Source organism: Sphaeramia orbicularis, unplaced genomic scaffold (genome assembly GCF_902148855.1).
Source record: "Sphaeramia orbicularis unplaced genomic scaffold, fSphaOr1.1, whole genome shotgun sequence".
Lineage (NCBI taxonomy): Eukaryota > Metazoa > Chordata > Actinopteri > Kurtiformes > Apogonidae > Sphaeramia > Sphaeramia orbicularis.
In genome coordinates, this window is record NW_021941710.1 from 54,300 (window position 1) to 67,500 (window position 13,201).

The 13,201-nt window shown below is 46.8% G+C and overlaps 1 protein-coding gene across 1 annotated transcript in view; it reads right to left on the reverse strand.

The window, feature by feature from the left end:
• Positions 1-297: 297 nt before the first annotated feature.
• Positions 298-13,201, reverse strand: part of LOC115416862 (protocadherin Fat 3-like) — a gene marked incomplete at its 5' end in the record, with an annotated part of 16,699 nt that continues 3,795 nt past the window's right edge. Inside the window, 5 exons of the mRNA XM_030130743.1 lie at positions 298-1,169; positions 3,676-3,711; positions 6,889-6,948; positions 9,681-9,794; positions 9,985-10,697. Coding sequence (XP_029986603.1) covers positions 538-1,169; positions 3,676-3,711; positions 6,889-6,948; positions 9,681-9,794; positions 9,985-10,697 — 1,555 coding nt within the window. The remainder of the gene's footprint in view (positions 1,170-3,675; positions 3,712-6,888; positions 6,949-9,680; positions 9,795-9,984; positions 10,698-13,201) is intronic.

The window sequence follows — 13,201 nt, forward strand, 5'->3', positions numbered from 1 at the left end:
CAGCCCTAACCCCAACCCTAACCCTAACCCCAACCCCAGCCCTAACCCCAGCCCTAACCCCAGCCGTAACCCCATCCCAAACCCTAACCCTAACCCCAACCCTAACCCCAGCCGTAAGCCCATCCCAAACCCTAACCCTAACCCCAACCCTAACCCCAGCCGTAAGCCCATCCCAAACCCTAACCCTAACCCCAACCCTAACCCTGTCACTACAAACCTTAACCCTAACCCTTTGTCTGGCTTTATTTTGCATCTTTTTTTGCATCTTGCTGAAATGATTATTTTAAATATATTTTGGGTTCAGAAACACTGAAATCCTCTGTATCTGTGGTTTGCAGAATTCAACAGTGGCCCCGAAGAATTCAGGTGATGGCGGCGTCTCCGGTTCAAGTGAGCATGAATTTATTGTTCTTCATTTGTTGTAATCTATGGTTGGAACTCGAGCTTTATCCTGTGAACATGTCCGTTGTGCCTTCCCATCCATCTGCTCCTTCTGACACCGTCACCGTTCCCTCGTCACCTCATCCACTCGTCCACTCACACCTCAGTCTGTTGTTGTGAGTCGGTGATGATGGTCACCCCCCGTCGCAGTTCGTCCATACTGTCAAAGTCCGATCCCGGTTCAGAGTCGTCAAAGCCGCAGGGGGCCGATGTATCTGAGGCCGACGATGCACCGGCGGAAAGTTGCATATTCAATGACACGGCATCATCATTGTTCCCATTTCCTGGAGTCGCCCCACCAGCCAGGGCGCTGAGGTCCCCATGGGCTGCCTCCCCCAGGGGTGGCTGGTGGGGGGGCAGGTACTGGCTGGGGTGGAAGTGCGGCCTGGTGTGCTGCCGCCCGGCACTGCCGGAGCTCAGGGTGCTCTCCTTAGACACCGGCAGGTCGGCAGGCGACGGTGTGTAGGGCTCGGGGTAGTCCTCTCCGGTGGGCAGCGGAGGGGGCAGCTGGTCTTGGCTCAAGAACTCATCTTCCTGAGGAGGGGGGTAGTCACTGTCAATGTCGTAGCCCCCCAGGTAGTAGTCCGATTCCAGTTCGCGGGTGCTTCCTCCGATACGAGGGGCCGAACCGGCAGCGTCACCTCCAGGACCTGCTTCATAGCCCGGCGCCTCCTCGATATCCGATAGCCTGGTGCTCGGCATCCAGTCCGACGTGTCCCAGTGATAGGCTGCGAAACAGCAGACAGTTAGCAAAACAGCTGACAGTTAGCAACCAGCAGGACAAAAAACAGACCAATCAACAGGCTCTGGACTCATGTGGACACCAGGGACACTCAACTGGACACCAGGGACACTCAACTGGACACTCATCTGGCTTTGGCTGATGTCAGTTTATGTAAAACCACCTTATTGATCATATTGATCCCACTTGTACTTGAGTGTCCAACAGCAGACTGAACTGGCCCACTTGAGTATCCCTGCTGTCGACAGATTTAGCTCCGCCCAGTTGAGTATCCACTCTCAACAACATGGAGCTGGAGATCCAGTCAGAGCCACCGGATCCAGACACATCTGGGAGAACCAGAATCAGAACCGGTGACGTCACAGTTCAAACAGTTTTGGAGTCAGGGGCACGATGCCGCCCCTGACCCTGACAGTAAACACAGGAGGTGCTGGGCATGCACAGCAGGAGGCATGCGGAGGGAGGAGCACCACAGACAAGCATCAGGCAGGAGGAGGCGCACAAACACAGCAGGAGGTCCACTGTTTAAGGAGGCGCACAAACCCAGCAGGAAGTCCATGTTCATGTGTTGGTCAGTGTAACACTCATGGAACATGTGGTCAACAATATGGTCTGAATGGTTCTAGAGCTTTCATTCATAAACGTGGAGTTTCCATCTGTGTCCATGTCCTGCTGTAGTTACACATTCACACCAGCAGAGGACGTCACAGCTGAACACTTCTACTGTTCAGGGTTCCTACAGGTTCCATTTCAGACTTTTGAAGACCTTTTTCAGACTACTTAGAACAGAATTGAAGGCCTATTTCAGTCAGACTGGCTAAAATGTGTGAGTCCTAGAATGGAAGAAAATGTCTTTATTTACTTATTATATATATATATATATATATATATATATATATATATGTATATATATATATATATATATATATATATATATACAGGGTGGGGAAGCAAAATTTACAATATTTTGAGGCAGGGATTGAAAGACAGTGTATGACCAGTTAGTTTATTGAAAGTCATGAGAATTTATTTGCCACAAGAAAATTTCCATAATAGAAAATGTTTTTATTCTATGTGTCCTCCTCCTTTCTCAATAACTGCCTTCACACGCTTCCTGAAACTTGCGCAAGTGTTCCTCAAATATTGGGGTGACAACTTCTCCCATTCTTCTTTAATAGTATCTTCCAGACTTTCTGGTAATAGTTTTGCTCATAGTCATTCTCTTCTTTCCATTATAAACAGTCTTTATGGACACTCCAACTATTTTTGAAATCTCCTTTGGTGTGACGAGTGCATTCAGCAAATCACACACTCTTTGACGTTTGCTTTCCTGATTACTCATATGGGCAAAAGTTTGTGAAAAGGTATGGATAATAGTGTTAGGTATGATTATGACATCAATATATGTTTGGGTTCAAAACAACTGACGTAGTGCCTGCTGAGAAAAAACAACTAAATGTTCATTGTAAATTTTGCTTCCCCACCCTGTATATATATATATATATATATATATATATATATATATATATATATATATATATATATATATATATATATGTATACACACACACACACAATTTATTTGTTGACTCCAACGCCTGGATGTTCGGGGTCGTTTTTAAAGTTAGTGATGATTGGAAAAGCAGATGGATTTGTAGAGTTCCATTAAAAACACTTTACTGCACTGGAACTGGGTCCTAGTTTCAGTCCAAACTGTGGGTTGGAACTGAGTCGACTAAAAGTTACTGAGTTTGCACTTTTAACAGACACATTTAAACACATTTAAGTCGACTTAAAGCACCAGAACTGAAGACCTAACATAACACCTCTTAAAGACTTTTTGAAGGTATTCAGTGCAGATTTATAAATTCAGAACTTTTGAAGACTCCTCAGGAACCCTGATTTGAGGTCTCATGCACCTTTCTGGACTACTCAAGATGTGGTTTGACCAATCCTAACCCTAACCCACAGCAAGAACCCTAACCCAACTCTAACCCTAACAGAACCCTGTGGCTTAGAGTTTCTGAAAAGAAATGGTTCTATTCACATTTTCCATGTTTGAATAAAGTTGTTTAGACTAAACTGACCATAAAGTTTCAATCAGTTTGAGTGGAAAACACTGACCACACATGAAGGACTGACCCATGGACCAGGACTGACCCATGGACCAGGACTGACCCATGGACCAGGACAGACCCATGGACCAGGACTGACACGTAGACCCGTAGACCCCTGGACCAGAACCACATGTCCCTGAAGGGCAAATGGTGAAGGTTCAAAAAAACAACAAACAAATGAACACAATGACAAAGAGCAAACACAAGTGGATCCATGCATCGAAGCGGAACGGCAGCGATGACCAGGCTGGGGGGCGGGGGGGGGTTGTGTCGTGGAGGAGGCTTCAATATCAAACACACACACACACATGTGGATGGAGGAGGCTTCAATATCAAACACACACACGGGGGGGGGGGGGGGGGGGGTGTAGTCACCTCTGTTGTAACTTTGACCGTGGTCCATGACTGACACTGTCAGGAAGAACAACAACACACAGTTTAACACAGTGTCCTTCAACTGGTGTCAATGTGGATTTAATCTGTCCACGATAATCTGACTAATATAAGTAATCTGAGCTGACTAATGTAATCTGACTAATCTAATTTAATCTGTCTAATCTAATCTGTCTAATTTAATCTGTCTAATCTAATCTGTCTAATTTAATCTGTCTAATCTAATCTGTCTGATCTGTCAACTTTTACTCCAGGCTGACCACACTAATCCCTGATGTTGGAAACTCCACCAAAGGTCAGTTTGGATATTTTGAAGTGTGTGTGTGTGTGTATGAGTTACCTGTCCATTAAATCTAACCCCAACCCTGGATACCCTAACCCTATAGTCCAGACTGCTTACATGCCCATGGTGTTCCAGTTTTTGTCCTTATACTGAAAAAGACCCAAATGCTAATGTGCTGTTTACCTGGTTCATGAAAATGAACATTCCAGAATGTTCCCGTTTTCATGCAGCTGCTAGGGTTAGGGTTAGGGTTAGGAACAGGGTTAGGGTTAGGGTCTGATTAACAGTTTGTCCGTGCAAATATAGTTTTCTAAAGGATGTTGCCTCCAAAGGTTTTTGTGTACAAAATAAATCTGTTCACACTACAAAAAATGACTGCAAACCCTTAAAAAAGTCTTAAAAACCCTTACAAACCCTTAAAAAACCCTTACAAACCCTTAAAAAGCTCTTACAAACCCTTAAAAAACCCTTACAAACCTTTAAAAAACCTTTACAAACCCTTAAAAAACCCTTACAAACTAACAGTGTTATCGCCTGTGTGTTATCATACTCAAAGTATCCACACTTCAAAAATCCAAACTAACACTCTTGTTCCCAGACCTTCACCTCAGTTCCACCTGGACAAACGCTCTGTTACTACTACGTGGAACCAGCTCGACTCTAGTCCCAGGTTCTGTTCCTGGTTCTGTTCCTGATTCTGTTCCTGGTCCTGTTCTTGGAGGCCATTTCCACTACAGGATAGTACCCACTTTACAGTATCTGGTCATCATAGCAACGCAGTGTCTACCTTCCCTGTCGTCTGCTTAGAGTTGCTGATAAACTCGTTGCCTGTTGTCCCGTCAAACCCACCCTGAATGTTTTCATCATCTACCAAGGACAGAAGTGTCTGGACCCCCTGGACCCACCATGGTGTGGTTCTGCTGTTATCATGGATGACCCACCACGGTGTGGTTCTGCTGTCATCATGGATGACCCACCACGGTGTGGTTCTGTTGCCATCATGGATGACCCACTACGGTGTGGTTCTGCTGTCATCATGGATGACCCACCACGGTGTGGTTCTCCTGTCATCATGGATGCGTTTAACCCACTGGTATATTATCTGTCAACATCTGAATCTGGTTTGTTCAAAATGGCGGTTCGACACATTAACGACGCACTGACGACTGTCTGACCAATCAGCGGTCTGCAGTATTTACACATCACATCTGACTACAGTGGTTCTCCGTCTTTATAGAATAAAAACGTCCCCTTACGTCATCATGAACCTCCTGTGTTATGTAGTTCTGTACCCAATGGGGGTGGGGGGTGGTGGTGGTGGTGGGGTAGACATACATGGTGGTAGAAGGACAGTAGGAACCAAAGTTCCATCTGCTGTTGACACTTTGGACTCATTTATGTTCTACGTTAAAGACAGACTGACGCAGCGTTCTGTCCGTCTTCTGCCGACGTTACCGACATAATTCTGTCTGTTTTCCAGGAGTTTGCAAATGTGCAACCAGACGGAGAATACAGAGCAGTACCACCAGGAACCACAGGGGGCAGTGTTGAGATTTGAACAGAATAATTTCCATAAATAGTGGATCTTCTCAAAAAGCGACTGTGAGTTAGTGAAAAACTACCGGCACATTTAGGACAACTATCCCCTGAAAAACTACCAACACATCAGGACAACTACCCGTTGAAAAACTACCGACACATTTAGGACAACTACCCTGTGAATATGAACATCAGTCAGACCTCCTTGTTGGCGCCATGTTTGGTATTAGTGACTTTCTTCTTCTTCTTCTTACAACACTTTACTTTTCTTTGTGACCGCCTATTCGTCCAGTATGGTTAATTAAGAGCGACGCCCTCTGGTGGAATGATTGACAAACGCTCATTCCAACACATTGGACACACGTATGAAGGCAGTGACGCAGGACAACATTACAAACAGACAGCACCCCCCCCACCCCCCCACCCTGTCATTTGTACCTCAGTGCCCCCCTCTCAGCTTTCTCCTTCCAAACGCCCCCCGCCCAGTTGATAAACACTATTTTACTGTCTCTTCAGTTGTTTTGGAACCTTGTCCAAGCAGATCCAACAAAAATAATCTTGGGTACCAGATTCCAGGTACTTTTACATGATGGAAACACAAAAAGGCTGAAGGGAGTCGAGCCGGTATCATCAAAAACCTCAAACATGTTCTTGGAATAATATCCAAAATAAATGGGTGACTATTGCTGCGTTTCCACAACGTAGTACCGGCTCAACTCAACTCAACTCGTTTTTGGCCTTTTCGTATTTCCATTATGAAAAAGGACCTGGAATCTGGTACCCAGTACTAGTGTTTTGGTATCAACTCTGCTGAGGTTCCAAGCGATACTAAACTGTGACGCATAAACACTGCAGACCACTGATTGGTCAGACAGTTTTCTCTGTGACCAGCCCTTTTACAAAAAACAGATGCGGAAGTGGACAGTAAATATAGCGGTACATTAATCCACATGATAACAGCCCAAAACTACACCAAAATTCAGATGGGACAGCATGCAACAAGCAAGTTTTCAGCAACTCTCTGAACAGATGACACAGAAATAACACGCCGCATCGTTATAACGACCAGGTACTGTAAAGTCAGTAGTATCTGGTAATGGAAACGGTCTCCAGGAATACCGTGTCGAGTCAAGTCGAGTCGAGTCAAGTCGAGCCGAGCCGAGCCGAGCCGAGCCGGTTCCATGTAGTGGAAATGCAGCATAATGGAGTGTCATGTTTAAGCCTAAACCCTGAACTAAGAAAGAAGAAAGAAAAAACAGAAAGAAAACTGACAGAAGAAGAGAGAGTGGAGGCAGACAGAGGTAAAGGCTTCAGATCAGAGGACACTGAGGACACTGAGGACACTGAGGACACTGAGGACACACACACGGTACCTTCACTTTCGATTGTGTCGACTGCATCATTGACCAGTCGAATGACGGTCACTATGGAGGCTTGGAGGGAAAAAAGGAGTAAGATTAACAGTCAGTCAAAAGCACATGACCCTGCCCATGTCCAGAAGCCCTGCCTACAGGTGTCCTGGTTGAATACGACCAATCACAGACAAGGAAGCACCGCAGACACTGGCAAGAAGACAAATGGACATGACAAAGACAAGGACAGTCACATGACAAGGAAACCAAATGAAAGTCCAAGACACACCAGACAGACCAGAGACAAGAGAGACACCAGAGAAAAGAGAGACACCATAGACACCAGAGACAAGAGAGACACCAGAGAAAAGAGAGACACCAGAGACAAGAGACACCAGAGAAAAGAGAGACACCAGAGAAAAGAGAGACAAGAGAGACACCAGAGACAAGAGAGACACCAGAGACAAGAGAGACACCAGAGACAAGAGAGACAAGAAAGACACCAGAGACAAGAGAGACACCAGAGAAAAGAGAGACAAGAAAGACACCAGAGACAAGAGAGACACCAGAGAAAAGAGAGACAAGAAAGACACCAGAGACAAGAGAGACACCAGAGAAAAGAGAGACAAGAGAGACACCAGAGACAAGAGAAACACCAGAGACAAGAGACACCAGAGAAAAGAGAGACAAGAGACACCAGAGATAAGAGAGACACCAGAGAAAAGAGAGACAAGAGAACCACCAGAGACAAGAGAGACAAGAGAGACAAGAGAGCCACCATAGACAAGAGAGACACCAGAGACACCAGAGAAAAGAGAGACAAGAGAGCCACCAGAGACAAGAGAGACACCAGAGAAAAGAGATAAGAGAGACACTAGAGACAAGAGAGACAAGAGACACCAGAGAAAAGAGAGACAAGAGAGACACCAGATACACCAGAGACAAGAGAGACAACAGAGAAAAGAGAGACAAGAGAGAAACCAGAAACAAGAGAGACAGCAAAGACAAGAGAGACAAGAGAGACACCAGAGAACAGAGAGACAAGCGAGACACCAGAGGCAAGAGAGACACCAGAGACCAGAGAGACAAGAGAGACACCAGAGGCAAGAGAGACACCAGAGACCAGAGAGACAAGAGAGACACCAGAGGCAAGAGAGACACCAGAGACCAGAGAGACAAGAGAGACACCAGAGGCAAGAGACACCAAAGACAAGAGAGACAAGAGACACCAGAGTCATTGGACACTGATGGAATCCTTCACACACTTTGATGAACATGGCTGAACGATGGTCATGAGTCACTGAAACATAAACAAATGAATCATGGACTGAAAAGAAAATCTGCTGTGAGAGAAAAAAAAACAACACAATGAAACCAAATAAACGAGTCCAGCACAAAGACCACGAGCACAACAGCCTCAGCCTAGTCCATGCCCCCAACATCAACGCTACTGCCAATGCTGCCACCAATGCTGCCACCAATGCTGCCGCCAGCGCCAGCGCTGCTGCCAATGCTGCCACCAACGCTGCCACCAACACTGATGCCAGCGCTGCTGCCAGCGCTGCCACCAACGCTGCCACCAACGCTGATGCCAATGCTAATGCCAGCGCCACCGCTGCCGCCAATGCCGCCGCCAAAGCTAACATTAACGCTGCCAACTCCAACGCTGCCACCAGTGCCAGCACTGCCACCAGCGCTGCTGCCAACGCTGCCAGCGCCAATGCTGTGGCAGGGACATGAGTGTGAAAGCTTGGGTTGACTTTGTGAGAAAAGGCTGATGAACTTCACCCAGAGGATGGTGTTAAAACCAGAGCCATAAACTTCAGTTGGAGCAGTCGCATCCCAAACCAGTGGACCTCCATCTGTTAGTTCAACTGTTAAAACCAGAGCCATAAACTTCAGTTGGAACAGTCGCATCCAGAACCAGTGGACCTCCACCTGTTTGTTCAACTGTTCAGTTTGTCATTGATCCTAAAATGGTTCTGTTTCGTACATCATTTATGGATTTTGATCTGTAGACGTGCTTTTATATTGAACCGTGAGTACAAATGTTCACATTTAGACCCACACAAATATTTGTTGTGTATAAAACAGGAATAAATAATCAGTTCACTAACCATAACTTTGTTTTGTGTCGTTACTGACAACTGTTTGTAGGACTTTTAGCCCAGTGGATTTCAACTCATAATAACTAAACTTGAGCAGACTTCTGGGGGTCTCAGAGGGTGTTTTCAGACTGGGGTCTGGATCTGTGCTGTACCCAGATACAAGTACGTACCCGAGAACCAGTGAGTGTTCCAGGGCTGAAACAGTAGGTGGCACTGTGGAAGGAATTCTGTCGCTATCCAACTGGGGTGGGTTTGTCTCAAACAGACCGTCCATGGTCCTTCTGGGGTGGGTTTATCTCAGACAGACCATTCATGGTTCTTCTGGGATGGGTTTGTCTCAAACAGACAGTCCATGGTCATTATCCGGACAGGTTTGTCTGCGAACCTTCCTGAAGTATGGACAGAAGTACCGCTCAACTTCATTTCAAGTCTACATTTTCAGTGAAAGGAATGGATCAATTGAGTTGATTCTCAACTGGATCCAGTAGTGGTCAGATTTCAGACCATTCCAGAAGTTCATCAGTGTTTTCTCACACATGTCAACCCAACCCAGTCTAAAACAGCTCACATTCATGTGGATCCGAACATTTGGTCCAGCGAAGCGACATAAATACAAGTCCAGCAAACTTTTTTCAAATGAGTTGATTTGAAAAGTGCATTGTGGGAATTGTGCGCTCCAGTTTGTGTGTGTTGTGTCAGACCTACCATTGTCATCACAGGAATCTGACTGAAAGGAGCTCAGGGACTGGACTTCAGAATTACTGCCTTTGTTACTTCCTGAGAAACAGGTGACTTCCTCTACCATGTCCACCATTTTGCCTGCAGAAGACCAAACGGAAAGGGTTAGGGTTAAGGTTAGGGGTTAGGGTTATGGAGGCTCAACCCAGTTACCCCACGGTGACTCAGGTTTAGGCTTAGGGTTAGGGTCTTTCTCTGCGTAGTAGTGGAATATAAGGGTCAGTGTGAACTGTTAGGGTTAGGCTTAGGTTTAGGGTTAGGTTCCACTCACCCTCGTCACTGTCCCATGGGCTCTTGCGTATGGAGTCGCAGTCGGAGCGGCAGGGCGACACAGGAGGCAGATTCGGGGCCACACTGCACACCACCACACCCCTCCTGGTGGTCCCGGACAGGATTCTGGGAGACTCTGGGTGAAAGGTGCTCATCTCCGTGTGCTCCACGCTGCGTCCGTCCACCATCTTCTCCAAGGTGGACCGAGGGTCTCCTTGGAAACAGGGCGTGTAGGCCATGGGCCTCACAGGCACCTGCGGAGGTCCCATCATCCCACCCCCTCCCACCACGGTGGGCCCCAGCCCCGGCTCTGAGTACAGGTTCAGAGGGTCTCCCGGAGCGCAGTGCAGGGTCTTAAACTGGACCCCATTGGCCTTGTTCAGGAGCGCAGCTGTGGCCGGATCCTGGACCAGCGACAGGTTGTTCCTGGAATAGTTCTTCTGGAACACCTTCTTACGGAAAGCGATGAAGAGGACGATGAGGGTGACGATGACGAAGAGGACCACGGTGATGCCGATCAGCTCCTCCTTTCCCACCACGGCGTGACCCGCCTGCATGTCGGGGACCACCACAGGCCGCAGGGCGCAGCGCTGGCCCACGAAGCCCGCCGTGCAGTTACAGTAGAATGACCCATGAGTGTTGACGCACACGCCGCCGTTCTCACATTCACCCTCTGGATTACTCCGGTCGCATTCGTTCACATCCTCCTCACAGCTGTGGGACAGAGGAGGAGGCTGGAGTTAGACCACAGTGTACCAGTGACTGTCTTCAGGGTTAGGATTAGTTCAAACAGCCTCAAGTGAACCAGAGGTCAGATGATTAGGGTCAGGGTTAGGGTCAGGGTCAGGGTTAGGGTTAGGGTCAGGGTCAGATGGTCGGTCAGCTGCTGTGTGTTGAATATCAACAGTCTGCCAGTCTGCAGTTGAACCAGTTCAGTAAGGTTCAAAGATCACTGAGGGAAAAGCAGTACAATGAAGCTGATGAGGTGTTTTTAAATGAAGTGGATAGATTCAATTTTCCTCCTAAATTCAACTTCTGAACCTGTTTGAGCCCAGATTCAACAGTACTGCAACAGATTCAACAGTACTGCCCACTTCAAAGTCTAGAAGATACTGGACAAAATACTGACCATTTTGTTTTGTTGTGTTTTTGTATTTTGTTGTTGTGTTTTATTGTGTGGTGGCAGCCTCCCTTCAGTCCTGTGTCTGTGGTCCTAACTCTAATCCAACACTGCCCCCATGTGGACTGTGAACACACTGCATTAAACAGCTGAACTATGAACTGGGTTAGACCAGATCCAACAGGAAAGGCTTGTATCTAGAACATTAGGAACCAAACAGCACAGAACCACAAAAAGTACATTATTTTTTTCTGACTGTCCTTCGAACAGAGCAGACGTGTTTTCTGAACTGTCCTGCTGACCCCCCCTCCCCCCCACTCTGCTTTTCTGCTGATTTGCCCTTCCGTTGTCTCACCTGACTTTAACTTTTGGATCCCCTGCTTGCTGAGCTCTCAAACAACAGCAAATATGGAATTGATCAACTGGTCACTCAGCGCAATTGACAATATTTTTTCACCCGGGAAGAATGGGCCTTGGGTCAGGGTCAGGGTTAGGGTTAGGGGAGCCCGCCTGCCATGACGGAACTTTTGTAGCCAGATACACCATGGACGCTTGGGACAAGTGGAGAGTGGTGTGTCTGTGGGTTCTGTCGGTGGAGGATATCGAAGACATCTACTTATTTGGATTTATGATAGCGGGACAACTTCTGATTGGCCTTGGAGTGGCCCCGATCTATTGCAAAATTGGAAAGACAGCAGCTCACAAAGCAGTGGCAGCTACTTGTTCTTCAGACAGAGGAAGCTCATCGTCAGCTTACATCAAAAAAATTGTCAAGTTCTTTAAACATAAATTCATTCCTCCATTCCTTTTTCAGAAAATGCTCAGTTTCCTTATCGTACACAGTTGGCATCTGTTCAGGGACTGGATCGTTAGTTCAGTTTGACCTAGCCAACAGTCTGACTGATTTAACTATCTACAAAACCATATGAAACTGAACAAGAAATTATTAAATTATGGAACTGAAACAAGAAAACGTTGAAATTATGTTAAACTGAAACCAGTTAGTCCAGTGGTTGTGTTTTCTTCCAGGTCAGTAAATGAACAGTTCATTTGGTTTCTGTGATTTCACAGCAGAATGTGTGACGTATTAAACTGAACTGTGTCAGTGAAGGAGCAGATCTGAAAACAGCTGTCAATCAAACCGCATTCAGCCTTCGGACCTGTCCTCGGCACGTGGAAGCTCGGTGTCCGGCCCGGCCGAGCTCCGCCCACAGCTCTGTTCACCCCTGGAGACGCCGAGCGTCCGGGGGCGGGACAACAGGGTGTCATGTGTCCAGTGCTGGTCCAGTTTGTAGTGGTTTTTCCAGCAGTTCCACTCAGTCCCATTGAAGTGCATGGACGCTGAGCGTCTACGGACAAATGCACTGAGCAGAGATGGAATGAACAAACACAGACACGGGAATGGAGGAGAAGTGAACAACATCCAGTCCACTGATCTGGGATCAAACTGATTCTGAACCAACTGGTCTGACAGATGAACATTTGGAGTCAATGAAATGTCAACACAACTGAATAGATTTGAGCATTTAATCGGAATTATTTTAGGGGCAGATGAGCTTCCACTGCAGTCTGACAGAAAACACCTGTGCCCTAAAGACCCCACTGCTGTCGGTGAAATGAAGGAGCACTTTGGAGCGGTCAGTGACAATGTGAAGGAATTCCAACAGGTGGTGACGCAGTCAGAGGACAGTGTGTGAGACCTGGACGGACGAGCGGTGGACTCATAAGAAGTTGGATTACATCTGGATAGACCGTGGACGGGCTTCGACAAACTACGGGACCGAGAGGGAAAGTGGACGAACTGTGTAGAGACCTATCTGCTCTGAAGTGAGGAATTAACGCTGAGGCCAGTAGAACAAATGTGAGTTAGAACTAAATGAAGCAGAAATCAAGTTTTTCCCCCGAGAGCTGAGAAAAAGCAGCTGGATTTTCTCTAATCTACTGCCTCTGCAGTCCAAACATTTCCATGGTCAAGACACAGAGGGAGTAGACTGATGAAGACTGACAACACCTGAAGGACAGATGGACATATGGACAGAAGAACTGAAGAACAGATGGACAAAAGAACTGAGAGACAGATGGACAGAAGAACTGAGAC